Below are 19,976 nucleotides of genomic sequence, written 5' to 3' on the forward strand. Positions count from 1 at the left end.
GGATGGGCTTTGATAGTTGAGACTTTTTTCAAATCATAGTGTCCACCATGACCTTGAAATTTGGGTCAGGACACCGTCAAAATCCATAAAGCAAAATGTGAAACAAAGTTATAATCTTAAAAAGAAATTATGAACAAATTTAAATAGAAGAAATAAGAATTTCGGGGGTGTGACCACCACCACCACAATTCGATCAGAATGACCACCATGCATTTAATAAAAAAGATGTTGCGGAGATTACAAAAAATAGAGAGAGAGAAAGTGAAAGGATTATTCAATATGAAGCTTTAATTATAATTATATAGATATTTTATTAATAAGAAGATCGACGATTAGAATTTATGAGGTGATAAAACGTATTTGATGGTGGTTCAAAGTGAAAGGCGGTGGCGAGCATCCCATTGGATTAAAATTCTAATGTTCATTAAATATTTTCGACCATAAACCATACAAAGTTTCTTTGTGAAATTCTGATTTATAATAATTTTTTTATTTTAAAAGAAAAAAAAATATGAACAATTATTTTATAATGAGTAGTCTTTATTTGAAGCTTCCATTGTTTTATTTAGCTTTAGCTCAAACGTAAAGACAATATGATAAGATAGCTTCTTATACTCGCACAGTTGCTCAATGTATTTGAATTTCTTCAAATAGATTATTAAGAAGTGAGAGAGGGGAGGGGGATTTTTTTTTTATCTTTATCATCTTTTAGGCTTCTTGCAAAATTTACTGTCACCAGTATAAAAGTAAAAATTATAATAACGAAGGCAAATTATATAACTAGCCCTCCTAAATTTGTTCACTTTTTGTAATTGACCTCATAAATTCAACTTTAGTTTAATTGGACCTCTTAATTCTATAAATGTTAATTTTAAATCCCTCACTACCAGCATTTACACGTTAGCTTATAAATTTTGTCAAAAGCGCATTAAACATATTATTATATTATTAATAACCAATAAAATTAATAAATTTTGATTAAAAAAAGAAAATCAAATTGAATAACAATAAAGGACAATTCTAATTGAATCAATCCTAAATAATTGAAACTCTTAAAAGCAGTCAGAGAGCAACTCGAAACTCTACATTTGAAAGAAATTTTCATTTTATTGTTGTCATTGCTGCTTGTGGGTATTATATGGGTCCTACCATGGAAACGATGATGAAAAAAAGGTATCGGTATTGGTTGCTTCAATAATTACTTGTCCGACGTATTACAAAAATTATCTAACGATTTCATCGTCTGATTTATGACCAAACTCTTGGGTTAATTAGAAAATATTGGCGGCGCATGGCAAGTATTTAGATCCTTCAATCGCAACCCTCTACTTTGATGCAACGATGTTTGGTGGAGGATTGCATTTTTTGGTAACATGGCATAGCATAAGTGTTGATATTAACATATGCATTTGCATAAGCATCACAACTATACCATGCGCTCGAAGAAGGTGGTTAGGATTGGGTCCAAATAGTGGGTTCTTCTTTAAAGGCCATGATTTTTTCATCAATTGTCGAAACTTTGGTTATTTATGTTGTTATTCGTTATGTTTTCATCCAAAAATACTGTTGTTGTTTGAGTTAATATTTTTAAGATAATAAATACCTCTTTTATCATCATTAATGTCAATTTCATGCTCTTTCATCATTATTTGGATTTTGATTTCCATTTTTTATTGTTTGATATTTCATAATTATAATACTTTAGTAATTAACTTAACAACATTTATAAAAATATTAATTTTTTTATTTCTTCCATCTGTGAAGGGTTTAAAAGACATGACTTATGAAGTCGACAGTTTCCATTAAACTAAAGTTGAGTTTATAAGGTTAATTGTAAAAACTTTAGAAGTTTAGGAGCCAATAACTAATTGTTGATTATGCCATTGTACCGTAAGTTACTGCATTATCTTGTTAAGCTTACTAAAATTATTGCACAACACGACATGATTTGAATTCCTAAAGCTTAACACGTGGGTGGAGAAGATTAAAGATAATATTTTTTTAATGTGTTAATGAGATGCATCTTTTGCCATACTAGCTGGTTGCTAACGTCTGTTAATTTCTTATTGGATATGGAGCTTGCAGAAGAATTTTAAAATTATATTTAAACACGCTAAAATATGGAGGAATAAATGTGCACCTTAGATCAAATGTTAGGGGCAAAAATACACATTCTTCCTTGAAAGATGGTAAAAAATTCATCGCAAAGCTAGAAAACAAAAGAGGAAATTATAGAATACACGCTTTTTCTTTCATTCTTCACATTTCTTACATTTTTTTTGTAGTTTTACCTTTCCTTTTCATTTTTTATGTATAAAGAACATTTCGAAGCTTTGGATCAGAGTTGTTCTTATTAGTTCTATAGCTTTTAGATTAGAAAGCCATTTTCGGTGTTTGATCGTCCAAAGAAAGTTTAAAGATGGTTGTGTGGTCATGACAATGGAGATAGAAGCTATATCTCTCCTCGAGACGTCAAAATCGAAAAAATTCTGATGAAATTGGTGACGTCGTAGTGCATGGGATGAAAAGTAGTTGATTTGGCCGGAGAAGAAAGAAAATGGAAAAGAATAACTAGGTAGAAACAGAAAATGATGTGGATAGAAGAGAAAGATAGAGAAACTTGTATTGACATTTTGCTTCGATTAAATTTCAGATAGGTCCCCCTTATAATATTATTGCTACAGTAATAATATTTTGTTTATTAATGCACTCTAGTATGCTTATATGTTATTAATTAAATTAATTCAAGATAAAATTAAAATAAAATTTAAAATAAAATAAAATAAAACAATTTTAAAAAATATAGCTATTAAATATAAACTGATATGTTTAAACATGTCTTAAAATTCTTAATAGTTCAGAAAATATTAATAAATTACTAAAATATTGTTGGAAACATAGTATTTAAATAACATAAAAAATATTGATAAATAAGATAGGTAGGGTTTCTATTTGGTTAAATAGATATTGTCTTTAATTTTTATTTATTTTCAGTTATTTATTTTTTTTATAAGTGAATGATTTTGTTGATTTTTTAGTGGATCTTTTTAGTTGTTCATGTGATGATTTATTTTAAGATTTATTATTTTTAAAATATTTTATTTGAACGGTTGTAAATCTGATTTTTTTTAAACTATATTCTTACAAAAAAAATTTGAACGAAAATGTAAATAATATTATTAAGAATAGTAATTTTTTTAAAGAACCCAAAACAAAATTGTAGAGGCCCGGTCCAGCCAATTTAGCTCACAGCAAGCTTAGTCATGTTTGGAGGCTAGATTAGCTACACGGTTCTCGCCCAAACACCCACCCACCTCTGTGTAACAGGCCAAAAGTCAGGTCTCATGATTGCGTGCGTTGAGTTGGTTCAAAATTCCAGTCGAAAACCGACCAAGAAAGCAATGTAGCAGAAGAAAGGGGTAAAACTGACATTTTAGAATCTTCACCACGCGGCAAATTATGATTGGACGAACATACTTTGTCCCTGTTGTCACGCATGGGCACCATCATGATATTTAGAGGAGTAGTGGAGCCAGCCACCAAAAAAATTCCTTTGAATTTCTATTGAAAAAAATTTAAAATTGAAAAAAAGAGAGTCTGTTTTCCATTATTCAAGTCTCTATTAGAAGGAGTAAAGAAAAAGCTTGAATAATATCAATCTCTCTCCCCTCTCTCTATCTGTAGTTATATATAGATACTGCTTATACAAATATCTCAAGTTTCTTTTATTTTTTTTTTTCCCTTTTCTTGGGTAGCTTCTTGATCTTTATAACTATGGTTAGTCTCTGTTTCACTCTTCAATTTTTTTTTTTTCACAGTTCAATTTCGTGGCTTTTGATCTGTGATTATAGACACTGTTCCTTTTGTCCCAATTAGTTTAATGGTAGATCTATAATTTTATGTCGATTTTGATATTTTATGAGTAACTGGATTTGATTTTTGGTTTGTGGGTTTTTCATTTTTCTGTTTATGATCTTATTCATTTACTCGATTTTGATTGTTGATTAACTTAGTCATCTTTAATTCCTAATATTCTGTCTGCTGTAGTTGAGGAAATTGACAATGTCAATTTTGAAAAAAAAAATAATAATTAAATGAACTTTAGGTTTAGTTGATCGAGTGCATAGGGTGGTTAAATTAGTCCATTTGATATTTAGAAATGGAGTGCAGATCCAAATCAGATCTGCATTTCGTAGATTTACACTGTTGATGGATATCGTTTGGCATTATTTGCATCTTTTGACTAAAGGGTTTTACTTTTTGTTGCAATTTCTTTTCCTTTGATCATTTTCAACTTTAAAAATTTTGTATAGATCATGATCGTTATGAGGTGGCTTAGATGTTTGAATTTAGTTGATTATGTTTTATTTACGTGAGAGAATTGGTTATTCGTGTTGGATTACATTTTTACTCTGTTTTATGTGGACTTGTACGATCTGCCGATTTTAGTGTGTGTTAGTTTCTGTATTTTAACAAGGTGGCTTTATTCCAAATTAGTTTTATGCATCCCAGCTTTCTTAGAGACCAGTGGCCTAATTACTTCTCACTAAGGTTTTGAGAGTATGTATTGATCCACAAAGGGCCTAATTAGTTCATCAATTTCTGTGCACACTATCATGATGTTTTGAGATGTATAAAATTCTGATCCATCGAATTGTAGGCATTGGACATAAGCGGGTCAATGTAGTTCAAATATACATCTTGGAATATGGTATTGAGCAAGTAAGCAGTAAGAAGCCATAATATGATTGATGAAATCTTTCATTTACTTAACATTTTTCTCTTTCTGTATAGGCTAATGCTGCATCTGGAATGGCTGTGCACGACGACTGCAAGCTAAGGTTCTTGGAGCTGAAGGCAAAAAGAACTTATCGCTTCATTGTTTTTAAGATCGAGGAGAAGCAAAAGCAGGTTATTGTGGAAAAGGTTGGTGAGCCAGCCCAAAGCTACGAAGATTTTACTGCAAGCCTTCCTGCTGATGAGTGTCGATACGCGGTTTATGATTTCGACTTCGTGACTGCAGAGAATTGTCAAAAGAGCAGGATTTTCTTTATTGCATGGTAATAACATATATTAAAAATAGTTTAGTTGTGTGTTTGTGGTTATTTGCATGGCATTTTTTTAAAACTTTGGTTTTCTGTTATTTACTATACACAAAGGTCTCCCGACACATCAAGGGTGAGAAGCAAGATGATCTATGCAAGTTCTAAGGACAGGTTCAAGAGAGAATTAGATGGTATCCAGATAGAGTTGCAGGCAACTGATCCTACTGAGATGGGTCTTGATGTCTTTAGAAGCCGTGCCAACTGAATACAAGGCTCCTAAATTTCACAATGGAGAGTTTCGTATCCACTCTACTCTTAAATGCAAAATGTTTGTAGTTCATGGGCTGTGAACCTGACTGAATTATGATGTTGGTTTGTGGTTTGAGTTTCAACTTATAGTCTTCTTCTTGAACAGGTCTGATGATTTTGATTATATTGTTACAATTTGTTATGTACTGAACTTATGCAAGGTGTGTGTTCTTTATAGTTATGTTCACAATATGTGATGTATCGGAATCTGATGGTAGGAGCAAACTGGGATTTGTAGTTTGGAATATGAAAATGGATGTTTTTACTCTTCTCTGAACTTATATTGTAGAGTCTTATTTGATTAAATATTCATAAGCAATTTAATTAGAAGTATATTAAATAGTTTTTGATGATTAGGAACATTCATGATTTTATAGGTGCTAAAAAGAGAAGCTTATATAATTTATAATTGTATTTGGTTAAATATTATACTAATAATACATTCATGATTATACTGGTTGCTAAGTAGTAAATACAATGAATCGTGTATATTCTGTGCTCTGATTTGATTACATGTTTAATTATCAATATATGTATTTACGGACCAAGTGATTTTAGTAGAACTAAGTTTAATTTACGGACTTAATGTGTACATGGGCCTACAGTAATACCTGATTGATTATTGATCCAGGTCATGGTGCTGGTAAGGGCCATTACCTTTGTGTGGGTATTCGCCTAGTTATCACATTTGATCCTAACAAACTAAACGATTCATTTTTGAAGAAATTTCTCTATGTACCCTTTTCTCTAACAATTACAAAAATACCTTTCTTTTAAAAAAAAAATACCTCCTTTTGTTTTTAAGGGTACCCATTTTTCACTTTTTTATTTTTTCGTTTTTCAAAATTAATTTTATATATTTTATAAATATTTAATGTATATTATATTTTAATAAATATATATTGTTTGATGTTAAATATTTGAGTTGAATTTTGTTTCATTTTAAAAAGTTTCAGATATTCAAAATATATTATTATCAGTAAATATATACCTTTTGTTGTTTTTTTTTTTTTTTAAGTTTGTATTTTATTGCATTTGGTCAAGGTTTTTCAGATACCCAATGTACCCTTAATGTATACTATTTTTCGTTAAATATATATCTTTTACTGTTATTTACATCAAAAGTATACTAGATATATATATATATTTTAATATATATTACCCATATACTTTTGTTACCTTATAATAATTTATCTAATTTCGGATAATGATATTTTCAACACGTCTTTAAATCTTTAAATTAGAAAAATATATAATAGAATTTTTTTTTATTGTTAATACCATAAAATCTAACAAAATGCAATAATATTTTACAAAATCTAATGTGTTTTAAATTCATTATCTATTAAAAATATATTTTACATATATATTTCTTCTTCAAAATATACCTATTGAACATATATACTTCTTTTTCAAAATATACCTAACATATATCTTTTCATTTAAAAAAACTAAATTGGATATTTTTATAAATAAATTTTATTTTACGATATTTTTCTAAATAAAATTCTATTTTTAAATATTTTTATTGTCAAGAATTTTTACATGTATTTTTTTTTAATTATTTTATGGCATTTGTGAACACATTCCTTTGTTTCTCATGAATCAAATGACTACTAAGTTTCTATCTTACTTGGGCTTTCTAGTCCTTAATAAGGTTGTAAACAAATCAAATGTTTTGTGAGCTATCCAGAGTTCGGATCGATAAAAAGCTTGTTCAATGTCGTTCATTAACTTAATTAAGTCGAGCACGTATTATGAGTTATTTATAGTTCAAATTGATATAAAGCTCGTTTAATGTCATTTATTAATTTAATTGAGTCGAACTTGAGTTGAACTTCGAACTTAATAACTTTATTAAGTCAAACTTAAATTTGACAGAGTTTCATTTATTAGCTTCGAATATACTCGTTTATTGTTCTCGAACAGATTTGCGAACATGCTCGTGAACTCAAGTTTAATCTAATTTGTTTATAAAGCTCGTAGACATAATCATTTATAAAACTTGTAAGCGGGTTCATTTTTTAAGCTCGATAGTAGACTTGTTTATTGATTGGATCTTATTTTTTGAATTACTTTTTTTAAAATTTAAAATTAAGAAAGCCTTATGATTAGTATAATTAGGGTTTGTTGATTTAATTTTTTATTAATTAAATATAACTTACTAGAAAAAAATAATAAATTATAGTGGTAATAGAATAAAATATATATAAAATAAGACTTTGAAATATTATAACTAAAAAAATTACAACAAATAATGAGGTTGAATAAATATTAAAATTTAGAAACGATCACCATTTGATAGTTCAATTTTATTAAGAGTTTTAACATTACTTATATTAAAACTTATATATTAAATATTGGATAACTATTGTAGTCACTCAATCATATATGATATGATTCTCTATTACGTATTGTTTGAATTGCTTGATTTTAGTCACTTGCAACGCTGAATTATTATTGTGTTTTTTAAGGATGCAGTTACTAGAGATATTATTATAAAATATTATAAATAAAAAAATTATAACACATAATTAAATTAAAATTTAGAATTTAGAAAAGAATTTAGTCACCACTTAAAAAACATGTTTTAAGATTCTACTTTAAAGTAAAAAGTTTAGATAAATATTTTACAGTATTAAATTAAAATTTTTATAATCTAAAATTATAATCAAAATCTATTAATAGATTAATTTATTAATAAATATAATAGTAAAAATATAATTAAAAAATAATTTTTTAGAATTAGAATTATTATTTAATCATAAATGTGATTTATTAATTAATAAATTAATAAAAAAATATTTATAGAGATTCACGGTTTGCCAAAAGTAACGTTTGTGGTTTGAATAAAAGAGTCCATAATGTCACAGCCCGCCTCTTCATTACTTAAAATAGAATAACCACTTAGAATAACGAAACAAATTATATTTGTCGAGAAGTGCAAAATCGTATGGATATAATCCTCATTGTTCATCTTGATCAATTGGATTATTTCTTTGTGAATTCCGATACAAAACTTTTGTAAATGTTTTTCCGATATGCCAATTTGTCCACTATTAGTAGATAAAATGATTTCTTTCACTTCTGAATCCCAAACAATTCGATTTGGGGTCAGTACACAAAGATTTAAGGTCATTTCTTCAAGTTATTCTCCATTTCTAAATTCGTAGCCTTTGCAGTAGCTTCATCAATATTACCTACCAAATAAAAGGCCTGCTCAGGTAGACTATCTAATTCTCCAGAAAGGATCAATTTAAATCCTCTAATAGTATCTGCTAAACCGACATATTTTTCCGGAGAACCCGTAAATACTTCTGCTATAAAAAAGGGTTGTGATAAGAAACGCTCAATTTTTTGTACTCTTGCTACAGTTAAGCGATCCTCTTCGGATGATTCGTCTAACCCAAGGATAGCTATAATGTCTTGAAGTTCTTTGTAACGTTGTAAAGTTTGCTTAACTCTTTGCGCAGTTTCATAATGTTCCTTACCAACGATTTGAGGTTGGAGCATAGTTGACGTTAAATCTAAAGGATCTATTGCTAGATAGATACCTTTAGCACCTAATCCTCTTGATAGTACAGTAGTAGCATCTAAATGTGCAAATGTCGTGGCAGGAGCAGAGTCAGTCAAATCGTCCGCAGGTACATAAGCTGCTTGAATAGAAGTTATGGACCCTTCTTTTGTAAAAGTAATTCGTTCTTGTAAAGAATCCTTTTTTTTTTCTGAAATTCTTTTTTTTTTCGATTGAAAATAAAAGATATAAAAGATAAAGCTTTTATTTTTATGTCTTTTTATTTTTGTAGTTTTATTTTACTCTTGTATTTGTATCTTATAAAATCTTTTAAGAGAGACAAAATTAAAATTTAAATGCTAGAAATTGAAACCCTTCTACTTATAATATTTAATTACTTCTAATATTTAATTGAATATTTATTTTTAAATAGAGTTATAGGATTAGGGGTGGATGTAGCCAAGTGGATCAAGGCAGTGGATTGTGAATCCACCATAGGCGCGGGTTCAATTCCCGTCATTCGCCCATAGTCATAAATTTTTTTTTTAATTTCATAAATAAAGTAATAATTTTAATGAACGAGAAAAGTCAGAAAAAAATTTAAATTGTAAAATGAAACTAATAAATATACATATCTTTAATTTTAAATTACTATTACTCTAAATCTAAATTAAAAAATGTTATTCACTATTCAAATATCTATATTTTCCTTTTCAATTTAAATGAAACTTTTCAAATGAAAGAAAATTTTCAATTAAATTAAAATTTTCTTTTTTTTTTCTTAATTATTTTTTTATTTATATTTAATATTAATTTTATCCGAGTATTTAGAGTTATGAAGGCGTGGCTGGGGCGTATATTGTGTTTTCTGGCTTGTGCTTCTTGGCAGCTATTTGGCATTGGGTGTATTGGGATCTAGAAATATTTTGCAATGAACGTACAGGAAAACCTTCTTTGGATTTGCCAAAGATCTTTGGAATTCATTTATTTCTCTCAAGGGTGGCTTGCTTTGGGTTTGGCGCTTTTCATGTAACCGGGTTGTATGGTCCTAGAATATAAGTTTCTGATCCTTATGGACTAATTGAAAAGGTACAACCCGTAAATCCAGCAAGGGGTGTGGAAGGGTTTGATCCTTTTGTTTCGGGAGGAATACCCTCTCATCATATTGCAGTGGGTACATTGGGTATATTAGCGGGCCTATTCCATGTTAGTGTGCATCCATACTAACGTTTATACAAAGGATTACGTATGGGAAATATTGAAACTGTCCTTTCGAGTAGTATCGTTGATGTCCCTTTTGCAGCTTTTGTTGTTGCTGGAACTATGTGGTATGGTTCAGCAACTACTCCGATTGAATTATTTGGTCCCACTCAATATCAATAGGATCAAGGATAGTTTCAGCAAGAAATATATCGAAGAGTTAGTGCTGGGCTGGCCGAAAATCAAAGTTTATCTGAAGCTTGGTCTAAAATTCTCAAAAAATTAGCTTTTTATGATTATATCGGCAATAATCCGGCAAAAGGTGGATTGTTCAGAGCAGGCTCAATGGACAACGGATATGGAATAGCTGTTGGGTGGTTAGGACATCCTATCTTTAGAGATAAAAAAGGGCGTGAGCTTTTTGTATATCGTATGCCTACTTTTTTTGAAACATTTCCAGTTGTTTTGGTAGAGGAAGATCGAATTGTTAGAGCCAATGTTCCTTTTCAAAGAGCAGAGTCAAAGTATAGTGTCGAACAAGTAGGTGTAACCATTGAGTTCTATGGTGGCGAACTAAATGGAGTCAGTTATAGTGATCCTGCTACTGTGAAAAAATATGCTCGACGCGCTCAATTGGGTGAAATTTTTAAATTAGATCGCGCTACTTTGAAATCCGATGGTGTTTTTCGTAGCAGTCGAAGGGGTTGGTTTACTTTTGGACATGCTTCGTTCACTCTGCTCTTCTTTTTCGGACACATTTGGCATGGTGCTCGAACTTTATTCAGAGATGTTTTTGCTGGCATTGATCCAGATTTAGACGTTCAAGTGGAATTTGGAGCATTCCAAAAAATTGGAGATCCGACTACAAGAAGATAGGTAGTCTGATACAATATTTGATATCTCTTACTTTTCGCCTCTATTCTATTTTATTTTTGTAATTTGACACAAGGTACTAGAGATATCTGAATTTGAATTGCCGTCCTTTCTTTGAATCTTATTCTTTTTTAATCCGGGAGACGATTTCAAATAAATAGGTATGGAAGCTATAATTGTAAACCACGATTGAATTTATGGAAGCATTAGTTTATACATTCCTTTTAGTCTCAACTTTAGGAATCATTCTTTTCGCTATATTTTTTCGCGAACCACCTAAAGTTCCAACTAAAAAGATACAATGATTTTTCGTTATCTTAATTGAAGTAAAGAGCCTCCCAATATTGGGAGGCTCTTTACTTCAACTAGTCCCCGTGTTCCTCAAATGGATCTCTTAGTTATTGAGAGGGTTGCCCAAAAGCAGTATATAAGGCATACCTAGTAAAACTTACAAGTAAACCAAATATAAAGATGGCGATTAGGGTTGCTATTTCCATAACGCGTTAAAACAAAGAAAATGACCAGTTAGTTATTGGAAAGACAAGTCAAGTAAGGGTAAAATAAAGTTGTTTCTATTATTATATAATTTAATTTCAAGACCACAATGGATCTATAATAAGATCATTTATTTACAACGGAATGGTATACAAAGTCAATAGATTTCAATTAATACAAATAGGATTTATGGCTACACAAAGCGTAGAGGGTAGTTCTAGATCTGGTCCAAGACGAACTGTTGTAGGGGATTTATTGAAACCATTGAATTTAGAATATGGTAAAGTAGCTCCTGGATGGGGAACTACTCCTTTGATGGGTGTCGCAATGGCTCTATTTGCGGTATTCCTATCTATTATTTTGGAGATCTATAATTCTTCCATTTTACTAGACGGAATCACAATGAATTAGATTTACAAGAATCGCTAAGTCCTAGTTTTTCAATACAAAAGAAGCATTTTGGCTTGGTCTCGGATTTTTTATTCTATTTTGGTAGTCCGATCGTGAAATTTCTTTCTTTCTGTATTTCTGGAATATGAGTGTGCGACTTGTTATAATTGATCCTATTGATAGTACAGAGAGTGGGCCTGTCGGCTTGATAGAGATGATTTTTTACCTCGTCAAGTTTTATTTTAGTATCTGGAGCACAAAATATATGAAATAGATTATGAAGTATTAGAACTATGATTCATACTTAATATTCAGATCCTGTGACCGGATTCCAAAATTTTTTAAAGAATTAGAAGGTATAAATTGAAAGATTTTTCCTCCTCTTTTTCTATGTTTGATCAAAGGACAAACCTTTCTTTGAATTTTTACTCATTATATTTATTCAGTGAATAAGTGATGGTACAATGGTTCTTACTCAGGGAATCTTTGGACTTAGTTTGAAGTTTTTATTAAGTCATCGGCGTTTTAATATGAATCTGAGGTTTCAATCGATTTATAGAATCTTAACAAGAAAATTCCTATCAATAATAATCAACAATAGATTCTCTATTTTTCCATATTCCATAAAGGAGCTGAATGAAACTAAAGTTTCATGTTCGGTTTTGAATTAGAGACGTTAAAGATGATGAATCAACGTCGACTATAATCCCTAGCCTTCCAAGCTAACGATGCAAGTTCGATTCCCGCTATCCGCTCTATATCTCTATGCTCTCTAAAAAATACTAAAAAATAGAGTCTAAAAAAAATAGAGATAATATTTTTATTCTAAATATAGAATATAATAGAATATAGAATATTTCTAAAAAAATATTAACTCAAAAAATTTAAATTATTTATTTAAAATTTTTGAATAGTTTTTTATACGTATTTTCTATTTTTCTATTATTATAATTATATTCTAATCATTAATATTATTATATTGTAATATTATATAAATTTTTTAATATTATATAAATTTATATTATATAAAATATTATACAAATTTTTAATTTTATATTTTATATTATATAAATAGCTAACTATATATTAACAATATATAATAACCCTCTATTCTATGTAGTTAGTTATTATAGAAGTTATTAAGTTTTTATATATTTCTATTATAACTATATAATATCTATTATAACTATATTATATAAAGTTATAGTATATAGTTATAATTTGTTCTATATAAATAGACTCTAGATAGTGTATATACTATCTTTATACTATTATAATATAAATTAATAAGAAACTAGAATAATGTTAGAAAAAGTAATTGTAAATTGTAATAAAAATTGAAAATTCTAATAATCTAATAATAAATTCTAAAAATTATAATATTTAATTCTAAAAGAATATTTTATTCTAAAATTAAATAATTCTAAAATGAATATAAAAGAATTAATCCATCATTTACATTTACATTTTTTACAATTCATTTTCAATTCAAAAAATAGGTAATTTCTAAAATTATCTTGCATATTCTTTCTTTTATGAACAAAAAATATGAAAAAATAAATAAAAAAAATTAGAATGGAATAGAAAAGCGTCCATTGTCTAATGGATAGTACAAAGGTCTTCTAAACTGTTGGTATAGGTTCAAATCTTGTTGGACGCAATTTTTTTCATATAATATACATATTATAATATAATAATATATATATAGATTATATTTATATTAATATTTTAATATTAATATATATTAAAATAAATATCAAATAAATAAGAAATTATTTATTCTAGTGTATACAGTTGAATAAGATAACTAACTGGCCTGATGTAGCGAAACTGATTGCAAAAGAGGGGAAATCGACCACATTAAAATTACCTTTTGGAGAGATTTGTTTAATATCCAAAAACTGCTCAGCAACAATCGGACAAGTAGGGAATACCGGGATGAACCAGAAAAGTTTGAATATAGCCGGATCTAAATGTTGGCTAGGCATGCGTCATATAGTAAGAGGAGTAGTTATGAACCCTGTAGACCATCCCCATGGAGGTGGTGAAGGGAGGGCCCCAATTGGTAGAAAAACCCGCAACCCCTTAGGGTTATCTTGCACTTAGAAGAAGAAGTAGAAAAAGGAATAAATATAGTGATAATTTGATTCTTCGTTGCCGTAGTAAATAGGAGAAAAAATAGAATTTGTTTCTTCGTCTTTTCAAAAAAAAAAAAGAGAAATTAGCTGTGACACGTCCACTAAAAAAAATCCTTTTGTAGCAAATCATTTATTAAAATAAATAAATAAGCTTAACACAAAAGCAAAAAAATAAATAATAGTAACGTGGTCCTGGGCTTACTTAGTTCGACTTTAACAAGCAAGTTAACTAAGTGTCGCGCGACTTGGCTAACCTCTAAGCCGAAGTTTCGTGACAATAAACTCTTGGGAGGCAATGATCATCTCTACTTATAACTTTTCAGAAATATGTTAAATCAATAAAAGAACCACTTTATTGTATAAATATTTTTTAAATGATATTATTTTTCTAATCTTTTTAAATTTATGGTTTGTTTTTTTATTTTTTCAATTGTTTTATTAAAAATAATTTAAAAAATAAAAATTAATTAAAATCATAAATTAAAAAATATTAAAAACTGTATTTTAATATCTAAATACAATAAAAGTAAAAAAAAATAATGTAAATTTAATAAAGAGTAAAATATATAAATATTTTGATTTTTTTTCCTAAAATAATTGGCATCAACAGCTTTCTTTCTCATTTTATACGGTTTTACTAGGGTACTATTGCGGCATCCTACCATTATATCTATTTTAAATTATAGAATATTAATTAAATATTATTTTAAATAATTTATTTATTTTCTATATTTTTATACTAATATAGATCGTCAATGAATTCACATATAATTCTTAATTATTTATATAAATTAAAATTTTATAATTAAATCTTATAGTTATCAAAATACCACTAATTAAATTCTAAAAATAAATAAAAAGTTTAATAAATAAAAATAATATATTTAATTAATCAATAATTAAATATTATATGTAATTAATTAATCTAATATTTAATTATATTAATAAATTATTAAAATTAAAATAATATCTATATTTATAATTTAATATGGTATCATACACATATAGTATATTAGAATCGCTCCTTCTTATATTCTCCATTTAGCCACTAATCAAGCCCTATGAAAACCCTCCTCATACCGTTACATTTGGTATCAAATATTTCAGTTTGATGTTTCCATAAAATGAAAATCTCATGCTCTAAATTATTATCTGACCGAATTGAAGAAAAATATTTAAAATTATGTATTCAATTGATAAAATTACAAAGTTTTATGATATATAATTAAAAAATTTAATAATCGTTGATGCTTCTTTTTTCATTTTTGGTTATTAAGCCTCATAAAATGTACTTTTGATATTCCATAATTGTTCATAAATAATATTTTCTTGCTTGTAAGATGGAAAAGGAAAACACAAAACAAACAGGACCACTTTGAAGCTAACTTATGAAGCCAAAAGCCTGCTGACCCCCCAACACTTGCATTTCAATCCATTGTGACCTTAACATTAAATACACAAAACCCACAGAAACATATAAGATTCAACATTTTGGTCATCAAAATCAGGAAGTATTTACACAAGCAGAAAAAAGAAAAAGAAGAACAGTATCTGCACTAAAATTTCTTTCTAACATATAAAATAGCTATCCCAATGCTTAGCTGTGAGAAAATGAAAAGATAATTCAAGTTGGCATCAATGATTGAGCAAAAGAGATTAAAGCTGCCAGCTCAAATGGGAGCCATTATCAATCTAAAATGCCATCATATACTATTTGAGCAAAGAGTATCTTCAACGTGTACCATTCCGTAATTTCTATTTAAAAGTCAAATAGATTTAAATTTTAAATAAAACTTTTGAAATTTGATGATGATTTGGAAAAGTTGACCATGATAGTAAAATAAAGATAACAAATATTAATTTTAATTTTTTGATATATAAAAATAAAAAAATTTAGTTTTTAATATTAAGAATTAATATTTATTTAATCACATTTTATTTAATTAATTTAACTAAAAAGTATTGGCAAATGAATTTATAATTTTTAAAAAATATGAATCCATCGTGTCTTTAAATATAAATTTTAGTAGTATTTGTTAAAATAGTTGAAATTGAACTTATTTGATTTGACGGAAATATTTTATTCTATAGTATTTGATTGTAACACATAAAATGTCAATTTTACCCCTTCAGGTAGGTGGTGGGTGGGTCTGTAATGCATTTGGGCACAGGTTGAGATTGCCTTGCCTCCAAAAGTAAATTGGGTTTTAAGGCTGAGATTCCCTCTTAAGATCCGCAAATTGTGCAGCTATTTGTTATTATTTTAAGTATAAGAATTTTCTTAACAGCAAAAAGTCTCAAGTAACAACTCAAAGGCCAAAGCACAAAAATTCAAGCAAATACAAAATTAGCATTGGTACTAACTTAGCTGTTTCTTCAGTTGATATTCAATGAAAGTTTCTAATTAGATTAAGAGTAGAATGAAGATTATTGAATATGAAATGAGAGCTATATTATTGAGTTCCATTAAGATTAACAAATTAGGATTAACTAGTTATAAGTTTATGAATTAAACTAATTATATTAGATAATTAATATTATAGTTTTGTAAATGCTTTTGATATATTTTTTAATTAAATGAGTATTTCAAACAATTGATAAATTGATTAAGTATTTTATGATTAATAGATAAAGAGTTTTAAATAAATATTATTACTACCATAGGGTTTGGGACTAAGTTATATTACTGGTATTATTTTTATTAAAATTATCAATTTTTTTTATAGTACCTTCTAGTATTATTAGAATTTAAAATATATGATATTTATTTAAATTTTAAAATAATATTTTTTCTGAGTGGTAGACTCTTTTAACTTTCTCTCTGCTGAATCTATTCAAGACTTGGAGAACTTAATTATATAAAAAATAATGCAAGCCCCTCATTTAACAAACATTAACAACTCGCTAATGTGGCAAAAGGATGAGATTTTCTTTTTTTAATGTGTTAGTGACTAGTGAGCCCCACTGTTTGCCATAACAGCGGAGTGATATCATAGTTAAGTTTTGGAATAAGGTTTAATTTGGCTCTTGAATCATGTTTAACAGCCAAATTTACACTCAAGTTTAATTTGATCTTTATTAATTTTTATAGTCAATTTAATCTCTAGAATTTTTAAATATGCTCAATTTAGTTGTGTTTAAAGCGAATTTGTTGTCCGCACTGTGACAAAAGTGTAAAGAAATAGTTAAATTAAAAGTTTTTAAGTTAAAAATTTAAAAAGTAAATATAAATTTTTTAAATTATTAAAATAAATAAAATATCAAAACCAACTAATCACCTCGCCATTATTTTTCCCTCACTATCACCACTATTTTTTAAATAAAAAATTTTCAACATCATCATTAGAAATATAAAAATATATATAAAATTTTATAATCTAACACCATCATTGTTACTACTTTATCAGCTTCAACATAATTTTCATTAACTAATTTATGCATTTCACTCCCTTAGAAAATGCTATATTGAACCTATTAAAAAAGTTTATGGGTTAAATTGGCAATAAAATTAAAAAGGGTCATTGAATCTGATTGCAAAGTTTAAGGGTCAAATTGAACCTTATTCCTTAAGTTTTTGTTAAATGAGGAGCTTGAATCTCAGCTTTTGCAAATTTTATGTTTAAACACACAAATATATAGTTGAAGATTAAATGTATGCCTCAAATTAAACGCTAAGCGCAAAAATGCACATCCTCTCATATAACAATAATTTTTTTTAAGGATAAATTTTATTTGTGAAAATTTAAATTTCTAAAAGCTTAATGTTTATTATTCTTGATAAATAGATTTTATTATATTTAAAAGGTCTAATAATTAATTTAATTATAAATTCTACATATTTTAACAATCTTATTCAATTGTTTAAAGTTTTAAAATAAATATTTGTATTTTCAATTTATCTTCGAAAACACTCAAACAAGTTTTAAAATTTTACAATGAGAAAAATAAGGTGGCAAGTCAATTCTACTTATTAAAATAAAAATTGGCGAGTCAATCAAAATTTGTTACTTTTAAATATAAGAATTGCAAAATGATACACATATGTGAGATTTTTAAACTATATTGTTAACTCTAAGACAAACTATTTTTATTAATTCACAATTATTATTCTTTTAGGGGTAAATTGCACAGACGATCCTTCAAGTTTGAGCCTACTATTACTAAAGTCTCTAAATTTCAATTGTATTGCTAAACTCCTTTCTCTTTGTCTTTTATTAAAAACTTAATAAGAAAAAAACATGGCAGTCCAGTTGATTGCTTTAAGAAAAAAAAATCACACGTCATTATCACATGCCACATCAATATATTAGAATCAATAATATTCAAATATAAGGCACTTCATTGTAATTAAAAGAAATTACACGACTTAATTAATTAAATCGAATTAATAAAATTTAAAATATTAAAATTAAAATTAATAATCAAATGAGAAAAGGAAAATATAAAAAGAATCAGAAACTAAAAGGGAGATGAGAACATGGGACATGACGGCACACCTAGACGTTTCCTCCAGCACCGACAGCACACGAGAATCACCAAGATTCAAAGTATTGATAACATACATATGTGGCATGTTGCAGAGATCTTGTTCAGTTCATTGCAGTTCTTAAATCTTCACAAATATGATACATATTGCTGATATTTGGACCTATACTCTTTCTCGAAATCGCCGTTGACATTTTTTCCATTTTGTTTGTGTTATGAAGGAAACTAGCAACTTGTTTCCACTAAGAAAAAAAGAACTCATAAGCCGAACAAGAGATACAAGAAAAAGAATAGTAAAACCGATGGTATAGATGCGGATTGTTAATGGAAGTGAGACTCGCCATTAACTTTGTTATGGTTCACAACAGTGAATAACATGTGGATTGTCATTAAAAGCATTGCAATTATGGGAAAGTCGAGCGAAACAATTGGGTTAGAAGCGAAAATGGTGTTGGTGTTATCGAGAAAAGCAATGTGGTGGCAATGTTGTTTTGGTGGACGTTGAGGTGGGTCTATGCTCGCTAATTTTAAAGGGGGTGGTAGTGGTGGTGGCGGCCATTGTATTATTAGTTTTGGTGGTAGCTTGAGATTTGGAAGGAGCTTACGTGTAAAATTTAATTTGAGTTGGATTTATATATATATATATATATAGAATATACTGCGTCAGTTTTTTATCTATTAATCTAACGGGAATGAGCTTGGTTTAATGATATTTCAATTAAAGTTTAAAGGATTTAATTTTATAAATTAAAATTTAAAAATAACTGTGATAAATAGGCTAAATTTAAGAAAACGTCAGTATAAAAGTAAAGTCGACTTTACATGTGATTTTTTATCTTGAAATTTTAAAAATGTTAATCAAAAAATATTTTAAAAATAACTTAAAAATTTAAGTATTTATTTTAACTTCATAAAATAATTGGATAAAACTTTTGAAATGTATAAAACTTAAAATTTAGTTAGTAATTAGATTTATTTAAATATCATTATTTTTTTATCTATTGCGAGTTACATAAATTTTATATTAAATTAAAATAATTAATGTATATCTCCTAATATTATAAACTATTGATAGAATTTTAGTTTTTGGTTATTAAATTTTATTTCTCAACGGAACACTAGATGTTCCTTAACAAATTTTACTAAAGATTATAAAATAATCAAACTATATAATATCTTAATATTTATTCTAAAAGGTAATGTAAAAAAGTAAGAAAAATAATTTTAAAAATCTCCATCAGTGCATTTGGAATCAGAAAAAGCCGTTTTAGATGGAGCGAATTTAAATCCCATATCCCTCCTTTATTCCTTCACTGTTAATGCTTTACGTCAACAATCCAAATCCTGTCAAAAAGACCAATAATGTTTCACCACGTCATAACTTTCCCACCAACAAACCATTTTTCACGCAATCATTCCAAGCCGTTCATCATTACTCTTAAATCAACGCTCAGTGTTGTCCACATCATCAATCCGTGTCTTTCCTTATCCTCCAATAATATCACACTGTTTAATACCTATAAATAA

General features: G+C 27.8%; 2 protein-coding genes and 1 pseudogene across 2 annotated transcripts; 2 read left to right on the forward strand and 1 right to left on the reverse strand.

Moving 5' to 3' along the window:
- The first annotated feature begins 3,530 nt into the window (after positions 1 to 3,530).
- On the forward strand, positions 3,531 to 5,631 carry LOC8282207 (actin-depolymerizing factor 2). The gene is made up of 3 exons (XM_002533055.4): positions 3,531 to 3,777; positions 4,795 to 5,060; positions 5,160 to 5,631. Exons 1-3 carry the CDS (start codon positions 3,775 to 3,777, stop codon positions 5,308 to 5,310), a joined length of 420 nt encoding a protein of 139 aa, XP_002533101.1. The 5' UTR covers positions 3,531 to 3,774; the 3' UTR covers positions 5,311 to 5,631.
- A 2,763-nt stretch (positions 5,632 to 8,394) lies between these two features.
- Positions 8,395 to 9,146, reverse strand: LOC125370930 (ATP synthase subunit beta, chloroplastic-like; the record flags this gene model as incomplete). Its single annotated transcript, XM_048378389.1, has 1 exon — positions 8,395 to 9,146. A coding segment is annotated over one exon (657 nt), but the record flags the coding sequence as incomplete, so codon positions are not given.
- A 553-nt stretch (positions 9,147 to 9,699) lies between these two features.
- LOC125370931 lies at positions 9,700 to 11,152 on the forward strand (annotated as a pseudogene).
- The last annotated feature ends 8,824 nt before the right edge of the window (positions 11,153 to 19,976 follow it).

This window comes from Ricinus communis, chromosome 8 (genome assembly GCF_019578655.1).
Source record: "Ricinus communis isolate WT05 ecotype wild-type chromosome 8, ASM1957865v1, whole genome shotgun sequence".
NCBI classification, from domain to species: Eukaryota; Viridiplantae; Streptophyta; class Magnoliopsida; order Malpighiales; family Euphorbiaceae; genus Ricinus; species Ricinus communis.

Bases quoted from the DNA above. Each gene is read 5' to 3' on its own strand.
- LOC8282207 (XM_002533055.4), top strand. The intron at 5,061-5,159 runs GTAATAACATAT...CTATACACAAAG, and splicing joins AGGATTTTCTTTATTGCATG to GTCTCCCGACACATCAAGGG.